This window comes from Cervus canadensis, chromosome 31 (genome assembly GCF_019320065.1).
Source record: "Cervus canadensis isolate Bull #8, Minnesota chromosome 31, ASM1932006v1, whole genome shotgun sequence".
Taxonomy (NCBI): Eukaryota; Metazoa; Chordata; class Mammalia; order Artiodactyla; family Cervidae; genus Cervus; species Cervus canadensis.
Window position 1 is genome coordinate 34,465,398 of NC_057416.1, and position 16,905 is coordinate 34,482,302.

Here is a 16,905-nt window from a genome sequence, read left to right on the forward strand (position 1 = left end):
CCGCCATCCTGCAAAAGAGTCATTATTCTGAGAGCGACTATTTCATTATGCTCTTAAAAGCGGCAGTGCTTACATTTGCAACGACGTGGATGGACCTAGAGATCATCATACTGAAGGAAGCAAGCCAGACAGAGAAAGACAAACACCATATGATATCACTTATATGTGGAATCTAAAAAAAAGACTACAAATGAACTCACAAAACAGAAATAGATTCACAGACACAGAAAACAAACACGGTTACCAGAGGAGAAGGGGAGGAGGGAAAGATTAAAATATACACACTATCGTGGCTCAGGGGTAAAGAATCTGCCTGCCGATGCAAGGAGACGCAGGGGACATGGGATCGATCCCTGGGCTGGGAAGATCCACTGGAGGAGGAAATGGCAACCCACTCCTGTGTTCTTGTCTGGAGAATCCCATGGACAAAGGAGCCTGGCGGGCTACAGTCCATGGGGTCACAAAGAGTTGGACACGACTGAGTGAGCACGCAAGCATACTACTGGATACAAAAGAGATAACCACCGAGGACCTACTGTATCTCGCGGGGAGCTATAATCAACACCTCGCAACAGCCTATAATGGAAGCAAATATAAGAAAAGAATTATATATATATATATAACTGAACCACTTTGCTGAAGCCCTGAAACTAACATAGCATTGCAACTACATTTCAATAAAAATGTACACATAAATAAATTTTTAAGACAAAACGTAGTGGTGGTGCATAGGTGGGGTTCCTTCATGGGCTAGGCACCAAATACATGAGCTTTCCCCTTTCATGGTGACAGCAGACTGCACAGCTCGGGACTGCAATTATGAGCACCTACTATGTGCCAGGCAGAATCCCTGACGAGGGGCACTACACAGAGCAAAGTCCTTGCCCATCGGGGTGTCTCCACCATAGTGGGGAAGACAGAGCATGATGAAGAGATACAGAGACGCGTAGTAGGAGGTCAGGCAGCAGTGAGGACCATGAGAAGGATGACAGGCTTGGGGGTGGAGGTAACTGGGATGCTCCAGGTGATGCCCTTCTAACTCTCTGCCTTGGGCCAGCACTGCGGACGTGCAACTTCCTCCAAGTGTCTCAAGGAACTCTGTTCCTATCAGGAAGGCCAGGCTTGGTGAGCATCAGAAGAACAGAGATGAAACCTAAAACAGTGAGGCTTTTCGTCCCTGGAGTTAGAGCAGGCTGTTCCCAGTCGGAGCCCTGTGTAGACCTGGCAATTCGAGGAACGTGGGAGAACAGAGAATTTTTGACTTGGTCTCCTCTCGTTCTCTTTTCATTGGGCTGATGGCTAAGTGCATACGGTCAATCAGTTCATCCCAGAAAAGTATTATTTTACCTTGCTATGGCCTCCATAATAAAATATTTTGATACTGCAATCTAGCAACCATTCTGGAAACTGGATGGAGGAAGCTGATGTTAGGATGTGCCTAATAACACAGCCATTTATTCAGCCCAGTGTTGACCACATGACATGCTGTGTGCCAGGTGTTATGGGCAGAGGCAGCCGTGGACTTCGCCCCCAGACACCTAGCGTCTCCTGGGACAGACAAGACACAGCCACTCTGGGTGGCTGGACATGCTGAGCTGTGAGAGGTACGGAGTGACCGCGGGGGACGTAGCTTCAGGCCCTGGGAACCACGGGGTCTTCACAATGACCTCTGAGTTGAGACACAGCCCAACCAGTCCATTGCCATGTGGTAGCCCCGGTGATGAGAATGACACGGTCCGGGGCTGAGTGAGGGTCCCCAGGACCCACATCCCATGTGCCCTAGCCAAGGCGATGACCCTGTGACCCTGGGGAGGCAAGTCCCTGGGCTTTACCCTCTGCAGTGTCTCCCCCTTATTCAAAGCCCCTCGGGGTTCTGCCTGGCCCCTTCCCTCACACCCCACCATCTCCCTCCTTCCATTTCTGTGTCCCGAGACAATCCTCCACATGGCAGCCAGGGTCACCTCTTAAATATTAAGTCAGATGGAGCACCTTCCAAAGACTTCCCATCACCCTTGGAGCAAAGTCCAGGTCCTCACCGTGACCCAAAAACCCTTCAAGATTCAGCCCCAGCAATGTCTCCCACCTCCCCCCACCCTATGCCTCCCTTCCATCTCTCCATTGCAGCCACCCTGTTCCTGCTCTTTCCCAAACAAACCAACCCCACGCTGCCCCAGGGCCTTTGCACATCCTCCCCCCGCCCTCCCCACCTCCGCCCCGTCTTCCAAGACTGCTCTGCTCACCTCAGGAGCCCACATGGTTCTCCCTCACTTCTTTTCAAATCACCCCCTGAGAGAGGCCTGGCTTAACCACCCTCAAGATTAGACCCCTCACCCCCTCTCCTCCACGGGATGTCTCATTAGCGGACGTTAGATACCTTTTTGCTTTCTTATCACCCGTCTTCTTCACCAGCTGTAAATGTCACGAGAGCACAGACATTGTCCCTTTTGACTATCTTGCTCAGCGCCCAATACTTGGCGTAAAGAAGGTGTTTAATAAACACGGGTGAACTGACCCCTACATGTGCGAATTGACACTGGGAAGTTGGATTTGACACGCCTCTCCTTGCTGTTCTCATCAGCCAACAGCCAGAACTTCGCTTCCTCAAATGCTGAATGGTTTCCAAATATCTATCTTTGGGTTGGACCTCTTATCTGGATTCCAGGCTCAAATATCCAGATTCCTCAAAGGCTCTGTAAGAGGATCCCCATCCCGTTGTCACCTCCTCACCCCAACTCCACACACTGAGCCGGCTCCTAGTTCTTGGGTCAGCGAGCAGAGGTCGTTCCCACCCCCCAGTACAAGCCAGACATCTGAGGGTCCCTTCTGAAGTCTCCTGCCCCTTCCCCCACGCCTGTAAAACTCACCCATCCCCACGGCCACGACCCTTACCCGGGCCAGCGACACGTCCCACCTGGACCGCTGCCGTCGTCTGAAAACTGGCTTTCCCGTACCCGCCCGTGGGCCTTCCCGCCTGCCGTGTCCACTGTGGGCACCCGCCGCCCCGGCTCCTGTGCTTGAATCTGTGGCCGCCCCCCTCGGCTCTCAGGGTAAAGGCCGGCAGCCCTCCCCAGGTCTGCAAGCCGGGTGGACGCTCCGTCAGGACACATGCACGTGGCTGTGTAGGAGGTCAAGGGCTGAAATGCCTCCATCCCTCTTGGTCTGCCCCCCACCCCTGCCGCTCTGGCTGCTCTGGCCCTGCCCTGGACCCCTCTCCTCACTCTGCAACCAGAGGGTTCACGTGCAGCGGAGCAGGAAACACGCGGGCGCACACGTGCCCACACGCATGACGCACACACGCGGCTCGGGCCCTGGGGCACGCTGACCCCGTCGTCGGCTGCTGTGACCATCACCCCTGCCTCTCGCATCCAGCCCAGCCCCGAGGTCACCTCGCTGGGTGACCTCATCTGGTCCCTGGTCTCTCCCTCCCGCCTGCAGCCGCTCTGCCACCCTGCCCTCTAAACTCTGGGGGCTCTTCTCTGCTTCTGGAATGTTCTTCCCTCCCTCCCCTCATTAACCCTGACCCACCCCTTAGCTCAATAGCTCTTCCTCCAGGAGTCTTCTCTGACCTCTGGCCCTTCCCCCAAGTCTCTCTTACAGACTCTCCTCACTCCCTGTGACTTTCCTCCTGGGCTCCTAACATAGCTTGTCTGCAGATCTATTTGCATGATTACCCGATTAACAGCTCTCACAGTCAGCAGACTATGGGTCAGAGGGGATGAGGAGGATGGCTTTTGTTTTTTAACTATGAAATCCCTAAAGCCCAGCTCTACACTTGAGGAGGTATCCGGGAAGACATGGACGGTGTGGGTTTCAAGCTTGAAAAACGCTTGGATAAATGAAAGGAGTATTTACGTAGAGATACTGGCGAGGCCACGTGTAGCTCTATGTCCTTGTGTGTGGATTTGCTCTTTTCTACAACCGTAATCATGGTGACAAAAATCAGCAGACAAAAATCCATGCACCAAGGAAGTTGCCCTGAATATTCAGATGTCTCTTATATAAGCCTCTTTCCACACTACTTAGAGTAATTATTTCCGATTATGGCAAACGACTCTCGTTCTTTCCACGAAACATCCTCTGAAAGTATGTTACTTATGTAAGCATCGGCGTTTGCCCTATCACTGTGATTGCGGTCCATTGGCTCAAAAGGTTCCGACAGAAGCAAATTCTCGAGCCATGACCCCAGGACAAGAGCCTGTGTTTTCTAATCTTCTCAGAACAGTGAATGCATGCTCTAAAGAGAAGACGCTCTCATGCCCTAAGGAAGATGGGTCTGTGCGTGTCACAGAGCCAGGGCGCTGTCCCAGCGATGCGCCAAGGTGAGCTGAGCTTTAGGTTCTGACCCACCTTGCCCCGGACCCCGGTGCCCTGTCATCCTCTCTGCCTGTATCTCCACTCGGAGCAAGAGCCCGATCGCCCTGTAACACGGGAAGGAGGCTCCTGTGACGCTGGCGGTCCTGGGGCAGCTCTGCAGCAGGCAGAGCGAAAGACAAGGACCAGTGGGACTAAGATCTCGGTGAGGGGTGAAGGAGCCACGGGGCTAGGTCAACAGGAGGGGCTTTGTGCATTGGAGAGCCCTTCCTTTAACCACCAGCCCCCCCGTTCCTCGCCGGCAGCAGTTAGCAGCCTCCTCCAGCACTAAGCCTATCAGAGACGGCGCCCATAATGTGCAAATGCGGCCTGGGCGTTGGCCGAGCCGGTGATGGACGGAGGAGGGGCCCTGCGGAGCGGCCGCCCAGGGACAGGCCGGGCTCGCGGGGCCTTGCTGGCAGCAGCCCCATCAGGAGAGTCCTGTCCGTGGCTCAGGGCTCAGGACCACGCGGTTGCCCCCGATCCTGCTAAGTGGCTCCTTTGAGAGCGGACGTCCTAACCCTCTGAGGGCCTCTGTGGGGGGGCTGGTGCTTCTCACCAGGAGCTGCCCTGTGGAGGGACGCTCAGCTCCCTTCTGGGCCTGAACGAAGGCAGCTGGGAGCTCGCCTCCTGGCCCCCAGGAGTGCATCTGCAGGGGCCCCCCCTGGAGGGGGCGGGGAGACCACCACAGCTCACACAGTCCCTCTGCTGAGCCCTCTGACCCCAGCACCCTCTCGTGGCCCCCAGACTTTGCGCCTCTGTCCCTTTCCACAAAAGAAATGGGACCAGAGTGTCCACTTCCCCAAAGGCAACCTTTTGCGCTGAACCTATCAACTCAGTTCAGTCATTCAGTCGTATCCAACTCTTTGCAACCCCATGGACTGCAGGCTTCCCTGTCCATCACCAACTCCCGGAGTCCACTCAAACCCATGTCCATTGAGTCAGTGATGCCATCCAACCATCTCATCCTCTGTCATCCCCTTCTCCTGCCTTCAATCTTTCCCAGCATCAGGGTCTTTTCCAGTGAGTCAGTTCTTCACATCAGTTGGCCAAATGATTGGAGTTTCAGCTTCAACATCAGTCCTTCCAATGAATATTCAGAACTGATTTCCTTTAGGATGGACTGATTGGATCTCCTTGCAGTCCAAGGGACTCTCAAGAGTCTCCTCCAACACCACAGTTCAAAAGCATCAATTCTTCGGCACTCAACTTTCTTTCTCGTCCAACTCTCACATCCATACATGACTATTGGAAAAACCATAGCCTTGACTAGACAGACCTTTGTTGGTAAAGTAATGTCTCTGCTTTTTAATATGCTATCTAGAACCGCCCAGAATGCCTCAGGTCTGGGATGTTTGGGGGGAGGGATGACAGAAGCGGGGGCTTGCTTCTCCCCATCCAGTCTGCACCCCAAGTCCATCCACATGCTTGGCTCCCCTCTGGAGTCCACTGCCATGGCTGCTGCTCCGTATCACCCTCCTCCCTCTGTTTCCTCTCCCACCCTCCCCACCCCATCTTCTCTGAGCTTCCACGTGTGGATTTAGACCACAGGAGCCCAACTGTGTCCAAAAGGAATCTCAGCACATGGTCCCGCGCACTTTAAGCGGAGTAGGGGGCAGGGAGGCGAGGCTGAGGGGCCTTAAGCTGCATCCTGGGTGTTTCTTCTGCTGGTTTGTGAAAGCCACCCAGTCCAGAACAACACAGACAGACCCGGGGGAGCCTGTGCTCCGTGAAATAAGCTGGTCCGCAAAGACAAACTCTGCATCGTGAGTTCACTGCTATGCGATTCCCAGAGACAGACAGGAGGATGCTGGTCGGGAGGGGCTGGAGAGTTAGTTTGCTGGGTGCTGAGGTTCAGTTTTGCGAAATGAGAAATGAACTTGGGGATGGATAGCGGTGATGGCCATGGATGTAACTCAGGCCACGGAACTGGATAGTTACAAATGGTTGAGATGGTCCATTCTATGTGAGGTGCTTCTCACCACAACCAGAAACACTTTTCTAATCGTTAGGATGGCTTTTTATGAAGCCAGAATGGGAAAATTTCTTCTCAATTAGAAACAGAATTGGCCACGTAACCGAACAACTCAACCGACTGGCAAAAACAGACAAACGAAACCAAAGGCATCAGATCCACAGCCCCGGCCCCACCCCTGTCCTCTCTTCCCCAGGGAGCGAACGGCTCTCTGCTCAGTCAGGGCCTCGAGTCTCGGGCCCCACACCTGCCAATCTGTGCCCCAGGCTGTCCCGCGCACCTTCAGTTTCCCCCGCCACAGAGCCCCATCACTTAGCACCAGAAACGTCCAGAGAACCCTTCCAGCCGCCCTGGTTCTCAGCCTCCGGCAACACCCAACAGGGAGTCCTCAGTGCTACCTCCTTCTCAGCGGCAAACCCACAAAGGCCGAGGCAGACAAAGGAGATGAATGTCACCACCGACAGAGCATCCTTCAAAGCCCTTCCGCCCCCTGCCCCCGCTTCAAAAGCCACAAAGTCCAAGCCCGCAGCGGGCACCAGCGGGCACTTCTGAGGGGAGAGGCCGCGGGGGGTGGACAGGGCACGGCCCACGCTGTCGGGGCACCAGCCCTTCCCCGTGGGTCCCTGGGCCGTCGCGGGCCCGGTACGCGCCCGGGGCAGGGCCTTCAATGGGCGGGAGCCCCGGGGGGTGTTTGAGGCCAGGGGGAGAAAGGTTCATAGAGGCAGAGCCTTCAGAAAACAGCTCCAAGCACAAGCCACTCTTTAGAGACCACACACCCGCCTCCCTCTCACTTACCTGGTTGCAGGTGTTAATGTCTACCCCATTCCGCAGGTGATCCAAAGCTTTGTCCAAGTTACCTGATCTGGCTGCCCTCAGAAAGCTGGTAGCAGCATCGGCCTGTGAGGACAGAGAGCAGCTGTGAGTGGGTCTGCGTGCTGAGGGGCTCATGGGCCACTCGAGCCCCGGCCTGCGAACAGAACTGAGGTCCTGGCGGCAGCCACCACCCCCTCCCGTTAAGTGCCCACCATGGTCCCCAGGCGTGCACGGGTCTGGAGCCCCCCAAGACGGACGGCTCTCGGCCCGAGGGTGGGGTAGCCTTCAGAGGCTGGAGTATTTATAAGCAAGCGATCTCGGCTGGGACCCGGGAGGGGCCGCCTTCTAGAGGGTTCCCGTTCCACTCGGGAGACGTCTCGGCAGGCCCGGCATCTCCCTGCCTCGGGACCTCCGCAGGCTCCACCTTCCCACTCGGGAGCCTGGCCCCCACCACCCGGCCCCACCCGCTGAGATCAGGCGAAGCACTCTGGTGCAGTTTTGCGGGTTTTGCTTTCAAATAAACAGCACCCAGCACTTACTACATGCCGGGAACCATTATCGGCACTTGACTATAATATGCATTTACACGGGTGGGGCGGGAGGAGAGAGAGGAGAGAGGTTCATTTAGCCATTAAAGACATCCGCAGGAGGTAAGTACTCCTGCCATGCCCATTTCACAGATGCAGGAACTGAGGCCCAGAGAGCCCACGTGACTTGTGCAGGATCCCTGCCTCTTGACCTGGCAGGCGCCCCTCGCCAGTCTTCCTGAACGAGAGTGAAGCACTTAGGTCTGTAGGCTGAGGCTCAGCCCCCTACAGATGCAAGCAGGCCCTGCCCGGGACGCCGGCTTGTGTTAGAGGTGAATGACAGCCAGAAGGGGGAGGGGGTGAGAGAGCGGGAAAGGGGGTGACATAAGGTCCAGCGAGGCAGACAAGGGCGGGGCCTCCGAGTAGCTCCCTGCATCTAGGGGGTCCCACGGTCGGCAGGTACCTCCACTCCTGCGTTCTTAGCTGTAAGGGGAGGGCAAGGCTTGTCCCATACCCTGGCTGTGAAACTGAACGGAAATATTACAGATTATATGTGAGTGTAATGATTGCACCAGCGTGAGCGTGGAGCACAGGGCTTGCACGTGGTGGGCACTCGGGGTGAGTTTAACGGGTGAGGGCTGTCATATGACAGGCCGCGAGTGAAGGGGAGTGTTTAGGTTTGGGGGTGGGGGGTGGGGGTTTGTACCGTTGTTCCTCCAGAAGATCCAGCCTGGGGTGCTCTGTCTCCCTGTTTCATGCTCCCCTCATCCGAGAACCTGCTGTCGTGGGCTGAAGGGTGGTGTCCAAGATATGTCTGTACCCCAACCCCTGGAACCCCAGCATGTGTCCTCTTGGAAAGTGTCTTTACGGATGTAATGCTGTCACGGGTCTTGAGGTGAGCGCCCTCGATACCCTGTGAGCTGTGTGCTAAGTCACTTCATTCGTGTTCTACTCTTTGCCACCTCACGTCCTACTCTTTACAGGCTCCTCTGTCCACGGGATTTCCCAGGCAAGAATACTGGAGTGAATTGCCATTTCCTTCTCCAGGGGATCTTCCTGACCCAAGGATTGAACCTACATCTCTTGGGTCTCCTGCATTGGCAAGCAAGTTCTTTACCACCAGCGCCACCTGGGAAGCCAGCCCTAAACCCAGTGATGTGTCCTTATAAAAGACAGAAGAACACACATGCACGCGTGCACAGACATACACACGAGATGCAGGCAGAGATAGGAGTGATGCGGCCACAAGCCGAGGAAGCCGGCATCCAGCAGGAGCTAGAAGCATAGAATCTCTCCTCTGGCACCTCCAGAGGGAGCACAGCCCTGCCCACACCTCGAGTTCAGACCTCTGGCCTCCAGACTGTGAGAGAAGCTTCTCCTGTTTTAAGCCACCAAGTCTGCAGCAGTTTGTTAGAGCAGATGATGGTCCCTAACCATGGAAGATTCAAAATCTACAGCCAACCATCACCATGTACGACAATTAAACCAGAGCTAATCCAAGGCAGAAAAAGAGTCTCCAGCCTTACAGACCTTCACCCCTGAGGGCTGCCCCCAGCCATCTCAGCCCTCCAGTCCTGCTCCAAGACTCCTGGCTGATACTTCTCCACTCAACCTCGCTGCTCTTCCTAAAATCCTGATGTCCTGCTAGTCCTCCCCGACTCCAGGCCCGCGAGGGTCCCGGTACATAAGCTCAAAGCCAAGCCCAGAGTTTGCTGGTTCATTGCACACATGGATCGCACACCCCCAGCACAACAGGATGGCAGGTTCCTCCCCGTCCTCCCCCCAGCCCTGCCCCGGCATCCCCATCCTGTCTCCCGAGAGGCCCTCACTCTGACGTCCTCTCGCTTGTTAAGCCCCGTCTTGCCCTTCTTCACAATCCACTCAGGCCCTCTATCCTCTGAGCTGCTAACCTTGGAAACTCAATCTTTACCATCTTTACATCTAGAAACAAGAGCTCGATTTCTTAAAATGCATTTTCAATACACTTTCCTCTTTTACGCAAGTCTTGTTTCCCATGGGCGAATCATTTGCTTCTTGTGTCAGGGACCAAATCTATCTCTTTTGAATCCTTCAAAGCATGAATCGTCTCTAGGCCAAGACTTCCCTTGACCTAAAACACAGGGCACCTAGTATCCCCAGGCTTCTTGGCAGGGCATCTGTAAAGGAGTATTTCAGAAATGAGGACCAATCCATGGGTTCCCTATGAGCTGGATTCCCAGAGAAATCAGGCTCAAGGTCTAGTCTCTCCAAAAATGTCAGTGCCTGCTGCTTCAGAAGGCCTCTGTGGACTCAGCTGTTTAGAAATATACAGTATATTATTCCCCCAAAATGACAGCATTAGAAACACATCTCCCACCTGCCCAAACGATCTTCTGCAGCATAACCAGAGCATTAGGGATGAAAACTGAGAATGGTGGATAAAAACAGATGCAACACCAGCTCACGACACTGTCACTATTCAAAACAATGAATCTAGGCAGCAAAGGAGCGTATTTACAACAGACAGACAAGCAGATAAACAGAGGGCAGGGGAAGCCCGACCTAGACTAGGCTGAGGAAGGCTGAAAACTTCCTGTTGTGTATATAATTGCACCGTGAAATTATAATACTTATACCAATCACTGGGCAAGTATTGGGCTGGCCCAAAAGTTTGAGTTTTTCTGCAAGCTGTTAAGGAGAAATCCGAATGACCATTTTGGCCAATTCAATATATTACCAACATTCTATCTTTTAATCCTGATCACAAACTGGATTGTGGAGGTTGGTGTAATGATGACGTCCATTTTAGAGGTTGGGGGAGGTGACCAGTTTGCCCAGGTTCTGCGTTGGTTAATACTTGGGGATTCAGGCCATGACTCCCTGAACCAAGCCGACACCTTCCTACTGCCTTTGATCTCGAGGCGCATTCTCCGCAATTTCAAACCTGAGGGTGACCAGAAAGCCCTGACAGATGTAGGAGCCAGGAGGGGCCCATGCCTTTTCCAATTAAGCAGTGAACTCACAGCAGAGAAAGGGACCCGGCAGGTCTCTGCTCTGACCCTGGTCACTGCATTAAGTCCAAGATAGGCCTCTAGAAAGAAATCATCTAGTCTCAGTCCTTCCCTTCTCTGATGATAAAACTGATGGCAAAAAGGAAGTGACTGGCTAAGGTCACCTACATAACTAGGGGTGAAGTTCAATTACTAAGGCTTTTTCATTTCCTCTCTTGTCTTCTCTGGGTATAGGGTAGTCATAACCCAAGCAGGATCCTGGGAGTATCTTACAGGTGGATTGTAGGTAATAATGGTGTCATTCCACCGGGAACCCCCCCCCCCCCCAGTTAATCCTACGAGTATTTCCTGAGGTCCTGTTGCAAGTCCAGGATCCCGCTAGGGCAAAAACGGAGAGAGTAGAAATTCCGCATATACATCCCTGCCCTCAAGATTTGAAGCGCAACGTGACAGAGTTAGAAAGTGACCCATTCGACAAGCACGCAGTGGGCATCTCCTGGGTGCCGGGGGCTATCTCAGCTGCAGAGCAAATGACCCTCTTTGGAGTATGAGACCACCTCTTGCTAGCTCATTCTGCCGAGCCGCTAATTCAATTACCTTCAACTCAATGACCCATCCTAGGAGTCGCTTCCTGGTGCATTTAGGAACAGTCCAACAGGGCGGAAAGTCAAAAGAATGCAATAGGCTCCATTTTAGACTGTTTACAGGAGTAAACACCAGCCAGAAAGACAACAGTGAGAAACACGCCCCAGACTATCTCAGCAGTGGGACAGACTGGGGCAGAGTCCCCGGCCCTTCCTGAGTGCTCCTCCCTGTAGGGCGGCCTCTGAGTGGGGAGATCAGAGGGGTGAGAGAAGGCTGTTCCCTGCATCCAGAAAAGTCAATCCACGATGCCCTTAACCTCTGCCTCACCCCCCGAGAGCTGTCACCCCTCTGATCACCCCACCAAGGCTGCCTGCTCACACCTCTGCTCCTTGCTCATCTCGAGCTTTATGGAAATCTAATTTTTCCCCTGAGAAAACCGCCAGCACTCAGGGGAGGAGGGGACACACACATGTCACGGTGTTCCCAGCCCCTATCCCTACAGGTCAACTCATGTGATGTCCCTGAACTTCCTTCCATAACAACAGAAGTTACCTTTATAAAGCCCTTCCTCTGTGTTAAGCCCTCCCCATCCACAGATTCATTGGCTCCCCCCAATAATTTCTGGAGGCAGGTACTTTTCCTTATTTCCTCCTCACTGAGGAGCTAAACAAGTCACAGAGATGTTAAGCACATTGTCTGAGGTCACACAGCGAATCCTGGCTGGGTCAGGATGTGAATCTAAGCAGTGCTTCCTCACTGCCCACGTTCTCCTGCCCTGAGATTCCTCTCCAGCTCAGCTCAGCTCTGGCTGGGGAAGGAGAGGGGGGGAGCCTTCTGCCCCCGCTCAGAGACTGTGCCCACTTCAGCCCTCCCCTCTGGAGGAAGGAAGTAGAGGGGAAGAAAGGGACCAGGATTCCTCCTGGGAGTCAAGTTCCCATCAGGGCTGCTCTTCGGAAAAGGGAGGTGAGCCCTTGGTTACCTGAGACACCCAGACTATTATTAAACTTGCACTTCCTGAGTGGGGCCATACGAATTTAGCAATAGATAGTAGCCCTGGGGGCTCCAGTGTCGGGAGAGAGAGCCAGAAGCCTGCTGCCAAATGTCAGCAAGCCAGGGGTGGGGGTGGGGTAATTGGGGGGTGGGAGATTGCATCTGGGGGTGGGGGAGGCTCCCCAAGACCAGAGCCCAACACCAGAGCGAAGCTGAAGTTTAGACCAGGCAGCGGGGAGAACCCATGGCTTCCGCAGGCCTTGTCTGGAGCTTGAGATGACCTGAGTTTTCCCAGGACGAATCATGACTTTTTCAAGGTCTTTGAGTGCAAAATTCTCATCTAAAACGATGACTGGAAACAGCTCTTACCAGCTTCTGTAAACAGCAGTAAGAGGGGATCTCCTTCCCAAAGGGTCCTGTCTGGGCAAAAGGCAGTTTCTTGGCCAGAGTCAGGGTTGGATCGCCCGGTCCAGGCTCTGGACCCTGTCCTAGGGGGCCGCAGCTCTACCAGGAGACCAAGCAGAGCAGGGCCTGCGTGGGGCTAGCCCTCAAGTTCTGAGTGCCCTTCGGACTCAGCGCTCGGTGCTCCTGGCGGTCCATGTGGGGCCTCCAAAGGGAAGGCGCAGCGCCCGCGGGCGCACACCTGCCTGGCCCCTGCCTCAATCCCACCGACTACAGAGAAGCAGCCGTGAACCCCTGCGGCCCCAGGGTGCGTTTTCATTAGGTTCCTTTCCTTTTTTCTCTCTGGAAAGTTGGACTGTTAAAGATGTGGCTGACGAAACGAGGCGCGCAAGCCGGAGACCCCAAGGTCCTTTTCGAAGCTATTCACCCCAGTGCGAGGCCCGGGGGGGGTGGAAACCAGCTGTCCCCTTCCTGCGCTCCTCCGGCAGCGGGCTCGGAGGCTGGGCGACGCGGGACGGGAGAAAAGCCACCCGCGGACCCTGACGGTGGGCAGCGCTGGCGGGGAGCCCCGCTCTGCCACTTGACGCTGTGCCTCCAACAAGTTCCCAACCTCAACGTTCCCACTGCTAAAATGGGGACAGCAAACAGCTCTCCGGGGAGGTGGGGGGGGGGCGGTGAGGATGACAAAGGACAGGCGGCCCCGGCTCCCTCTCCCCTCATTCATTTCCCGCTGCTTCTGGACGTCCGGGCGCTCGCGTTTCTGAGGTCTAAGGGTCAGGCGCGCCGCGGGCTCGCGAGGCGGCCCTTCTCCAGCCAAGGCCAAGCCCGGGGCATCCCGGCGGGTCCGAGGGGTTCCCGCGAGGGGCGGCCAGACGCCCCCCCCAACCCCCTCGCCCAATCGCAGAGCCGGCCCGGCGGGACTCTCCTCCGGGCACCTCCGCGCGCCCGCCCGTGCGCCCCGCTTTGCCCGCCCTCCCGCCCGCCAGCCGGGCACGCGTCCCGCACCAGCCCCTCCGAGGCGGCGGCCTCCGGGTCAGAGGAATTTTCCTCCGGCTCCGGCTGGAAGCCTCGGCGCCCGCAGGCGTGAGGCAGCAGAAGGGCGGCCGGCGGGCGCGCCCCCGCCCGCTCCCGCGCCCCGAAAGTTGGCGCCCGGCGAGCCCGCGGCTGGGGGCGCGGCGGCGGCGGCGGCGTGGACCCCGCGCGGGCGCGGCGGCCAGGCACTCACCGCGGCGTCCGGACCCGACCTGCCCTGTCGCGCTGCCATCGTCCGGCGCCCGCGCGGAAACCCGAGCCCGCGCGCGGCTCCCCTCCCCCGTTATCTGCTCGGCGGCGCGCGGAGCGCCAGCAAGTTCCCCGGCATCGGGCTAAAAATACCGGCGCCGGCCGCTCGGCGGGGCCCGGCGGGGCTCCGGCCCCCGGGCCCCCGGCCCCGGCCCGCCCGCCAGCTCCTAGAGGGGTCTCTTCACTGTGTCCCCCATCCTCGCGTCTGCTGGGCAAGTTCACGCGAAGCGGGCTCCGGAGATGAGGCGCCTGCGGCCGAGCCCCGCGGCGCGGGCGCGGGGAGGCTGCGACGGGCGCGCGGGCCGAGCGGCCGGGGCGGGCGGCCGGCGGGGGGCAGCGTCCTGCGGCTGCTGGGGGGGCGGCACCCACGTCCAATGGAGGTGAGGCGCTCCCAGCCGCATGGCGTGGCCGCCCTGCCTCCTGCCTCCCCGGCCGCCCGGGTGAATGGGCCGCGGGGCCGGCGGGGCCGGTCACGGTGAGCTCAGCAGAGTCTATTTATGCCCATCGCCTCCTTGCGCGTCTCCAGCTCTCGCCCCGTGTGTGTCCCGAGATTCCAGCTCCTGCTGAGAGCGCGCGGCGGCGGAGGGAAGCCGCGAGGCCAGACTGTGTTACTACGTCTTCCTTCATCCTTCCAGGCTGACGCGGGTTTTAGGGCATTGTCATCCAAGGCCGGTGGAAGCGCTCAGATTCTGCTCCCGGACCATCCTCCCCTTCTCCCGAGGTCATTCCGGGGGTATGGGGGGGATGTCAAAGACATGTCGGGGAGGTGGGGGTGGCACCAGGGATTACGCTGAGCGATGCCCGCAGAAGCACCCCGGGAGCTGTCACGGCCGCTGGCGACACCGCTTGCTCCAACATGCGTGTTTTGTATCGTGAGCCCAGCTTCACGCTCTCTGCAAAGAGCAGTCCGGATAGCACAGGCTCTTTCCCACCCCTCCCGCCCTGAAGCAGGGGCGCAGGAGGGCCGTGTGTTTGGGAGGCATCAACCCCTTAAATAACTGTGAGGTGAAGGACATTTTGCCATTACCTCATTTAACCCTCGCAGCCACCTCTTAAGCCAGAAGATGCTATTGAAATTGTATGGTGGACAAGCTGAACCCAGAGAGGTTAAGGTCAGGTCCGAAATTACTACTGGGAAACAGAGGGTCCAGCTGACCCAAAGCCCTTCCGCTAGCAGCACTGGCAACATCCCCAAACTAAGTGTGCACAGGGCCAGGAGGGGTCGCCAAGCGAGATGCTCTGAGGTTAGAAAAACTGACTGTTCTCCAAGGTAAGGTGCTCTTGTAAATTGGTGCAGCCACTGTGGAAAACAGTCTGGAGGTTCCTCAAAAAAAACTAAAAATAGAACTACCATATGATCCAGCAATCCCACTCCTGGCTATTTAGCCCAAGAAAATAGAAGCGCTAATTCGAAAAAATGCATTCATAGCGGCACTATTTACAACAGCCAAGAGGCCAACCCACTCCAGTATTCTTGCCTGGAAAATCCCAAGGATGGAGGAGCTTGATGGGCTGCAGTCCATACCGTCACAAAGAGTCAGACAAGACTGAGCGACTTCACTTTCTTTCAAGACTGGAAGCAACCTATGTGTCCATCAACAGAGGAATGGACAAAGATGTGGTATATACAGTGGAATGTTGTAGTTGTAGTTATGTGCTCACTAAGTCATGTCTGACTTATTATGACCTCATGGACTGTAGCCTGGCAGGCTCTTCTGTCTACGGGATTTCCCAGGCAAGAATACTGGAATGGGTTGTCATTTCTCTCTCCAGGGGATCTTCCCAATCCAGGGATCAAACCCGAATCTCCTACACTGGCAAGTGGATGCTCTATGACTGAGCAACTAAGGAAGCTCGTAATGGAATATTACTCAGCCATTAAAAGAATGAAAGTTTGCCACTGGCAACAGCATGGATGAACCTGAAACGTGTTATACTTAGTGAAATTAAGTCAGACAGAGAAAGACAAATAGCTATGCATTTTCACTTATATGTGGAATCTAAACAATAAAACAAATGAATATAAAAAAAGAGAAATAGTTTCACAGATACAGAAAACTAGTGGGGAGAGAGTTCGGTGAGGGGGAGGATAGGGGATAGGAAAGAAAATTAAGAGGTGCAATCTACTAGGTGTTATAATAAACAAGATATACGGGTGTAAAGTGCAGCACAGGGACTAGAGCCAATATTTTATAATAACTTTAAATGGAGTACAATCTATAAACATTCTGAATCACTATGTTGTACACCTGAAACTGAAAGCTAATATTGTGAATCAACTATATCTCAATTTAAAAAAGAAAATAACAAGTAAGGTCCCCTTCAGCACTATTTGACAATTAGGGGAAGGTCCCCAATAAAAGGGATAAATAAGGATCAAGAGAGAGGGACAGGATGATCCCAGAAAAGAGTGACTTACAATGTGTAATGCAATGAACTCCTGTGTGGGGGCCAACACTGGTATTTGAAGACGGGGCATCAGAATTCTCCAGGCCCAAGACCCTCATCATCATCAGAGGACAGGCAACCTTTGAAAGGTGGAAAACACCACATCCCTATACCAAAGACAGGTGCCTGGATTCGGGGGGTTCACCACAGCCCCTCCTTCAGGCACAAAAATGCACACATTTTAAAACCTCGCGTTATCTTACAGGTCTTTTGCTATGGTGCCCCCTTAAAACTGCCTCTCAGATTTGCTAAAAGCCTCTACACAGCGAGCTTCAATTAATAAATGATGGTTACTGGAACAGCCCTGATCATAGCCCAGCACAATATCTCAAGGGATTCCAAAGCACTGTTCCAACATTAATATTGAGAGAGAGAGAAATGCCCTACTCAAATGGAAGAAGAACAGTATTTATAACAGTTTCAAAAGCACAAATAGAATTGGCTCGCACAATGAACTGAAAAACAGACCATTTTGAACAGCTGTATTGAAGTATAATTGACACATTATAAACTACATATTTTAAATGGACTTGGTAAGTTTTTA

The 16,905-nt window shown here is 54.9% G+C and overlaps 1 protein-coding gene across 4 annotated transcripts in view; it reads right to left on the reverse strand.

Annotated features, from left to right (window-relative positions):
- The window catches only part of ANK1 (ankyrin 1), a 238,814-nt gene that overhangs the window by 97,994 nt on the left and 123,915 nt on the right, over positions 1 to 16,905 (reverse strand). For 3 of the 4 annotated variants that reach the window (XM_043454010.1, XM_043454013.1, XM_043454011.1), the window contains exon 2: positions 7,121 to 7,222. In XM_043454010.1, coding sequence (XP_043309945.1) covers positions 7,121 to 7,222 — 102 coding nt within the window. Of the gene's footprint in view, positions 1 to 7,120; positions 7,223 to 13,857; positions 14,432 to 16,905 lie in introns of those variants that run through there. The other variant, XM_043454012.1, reaches the window with a different exon arrangement.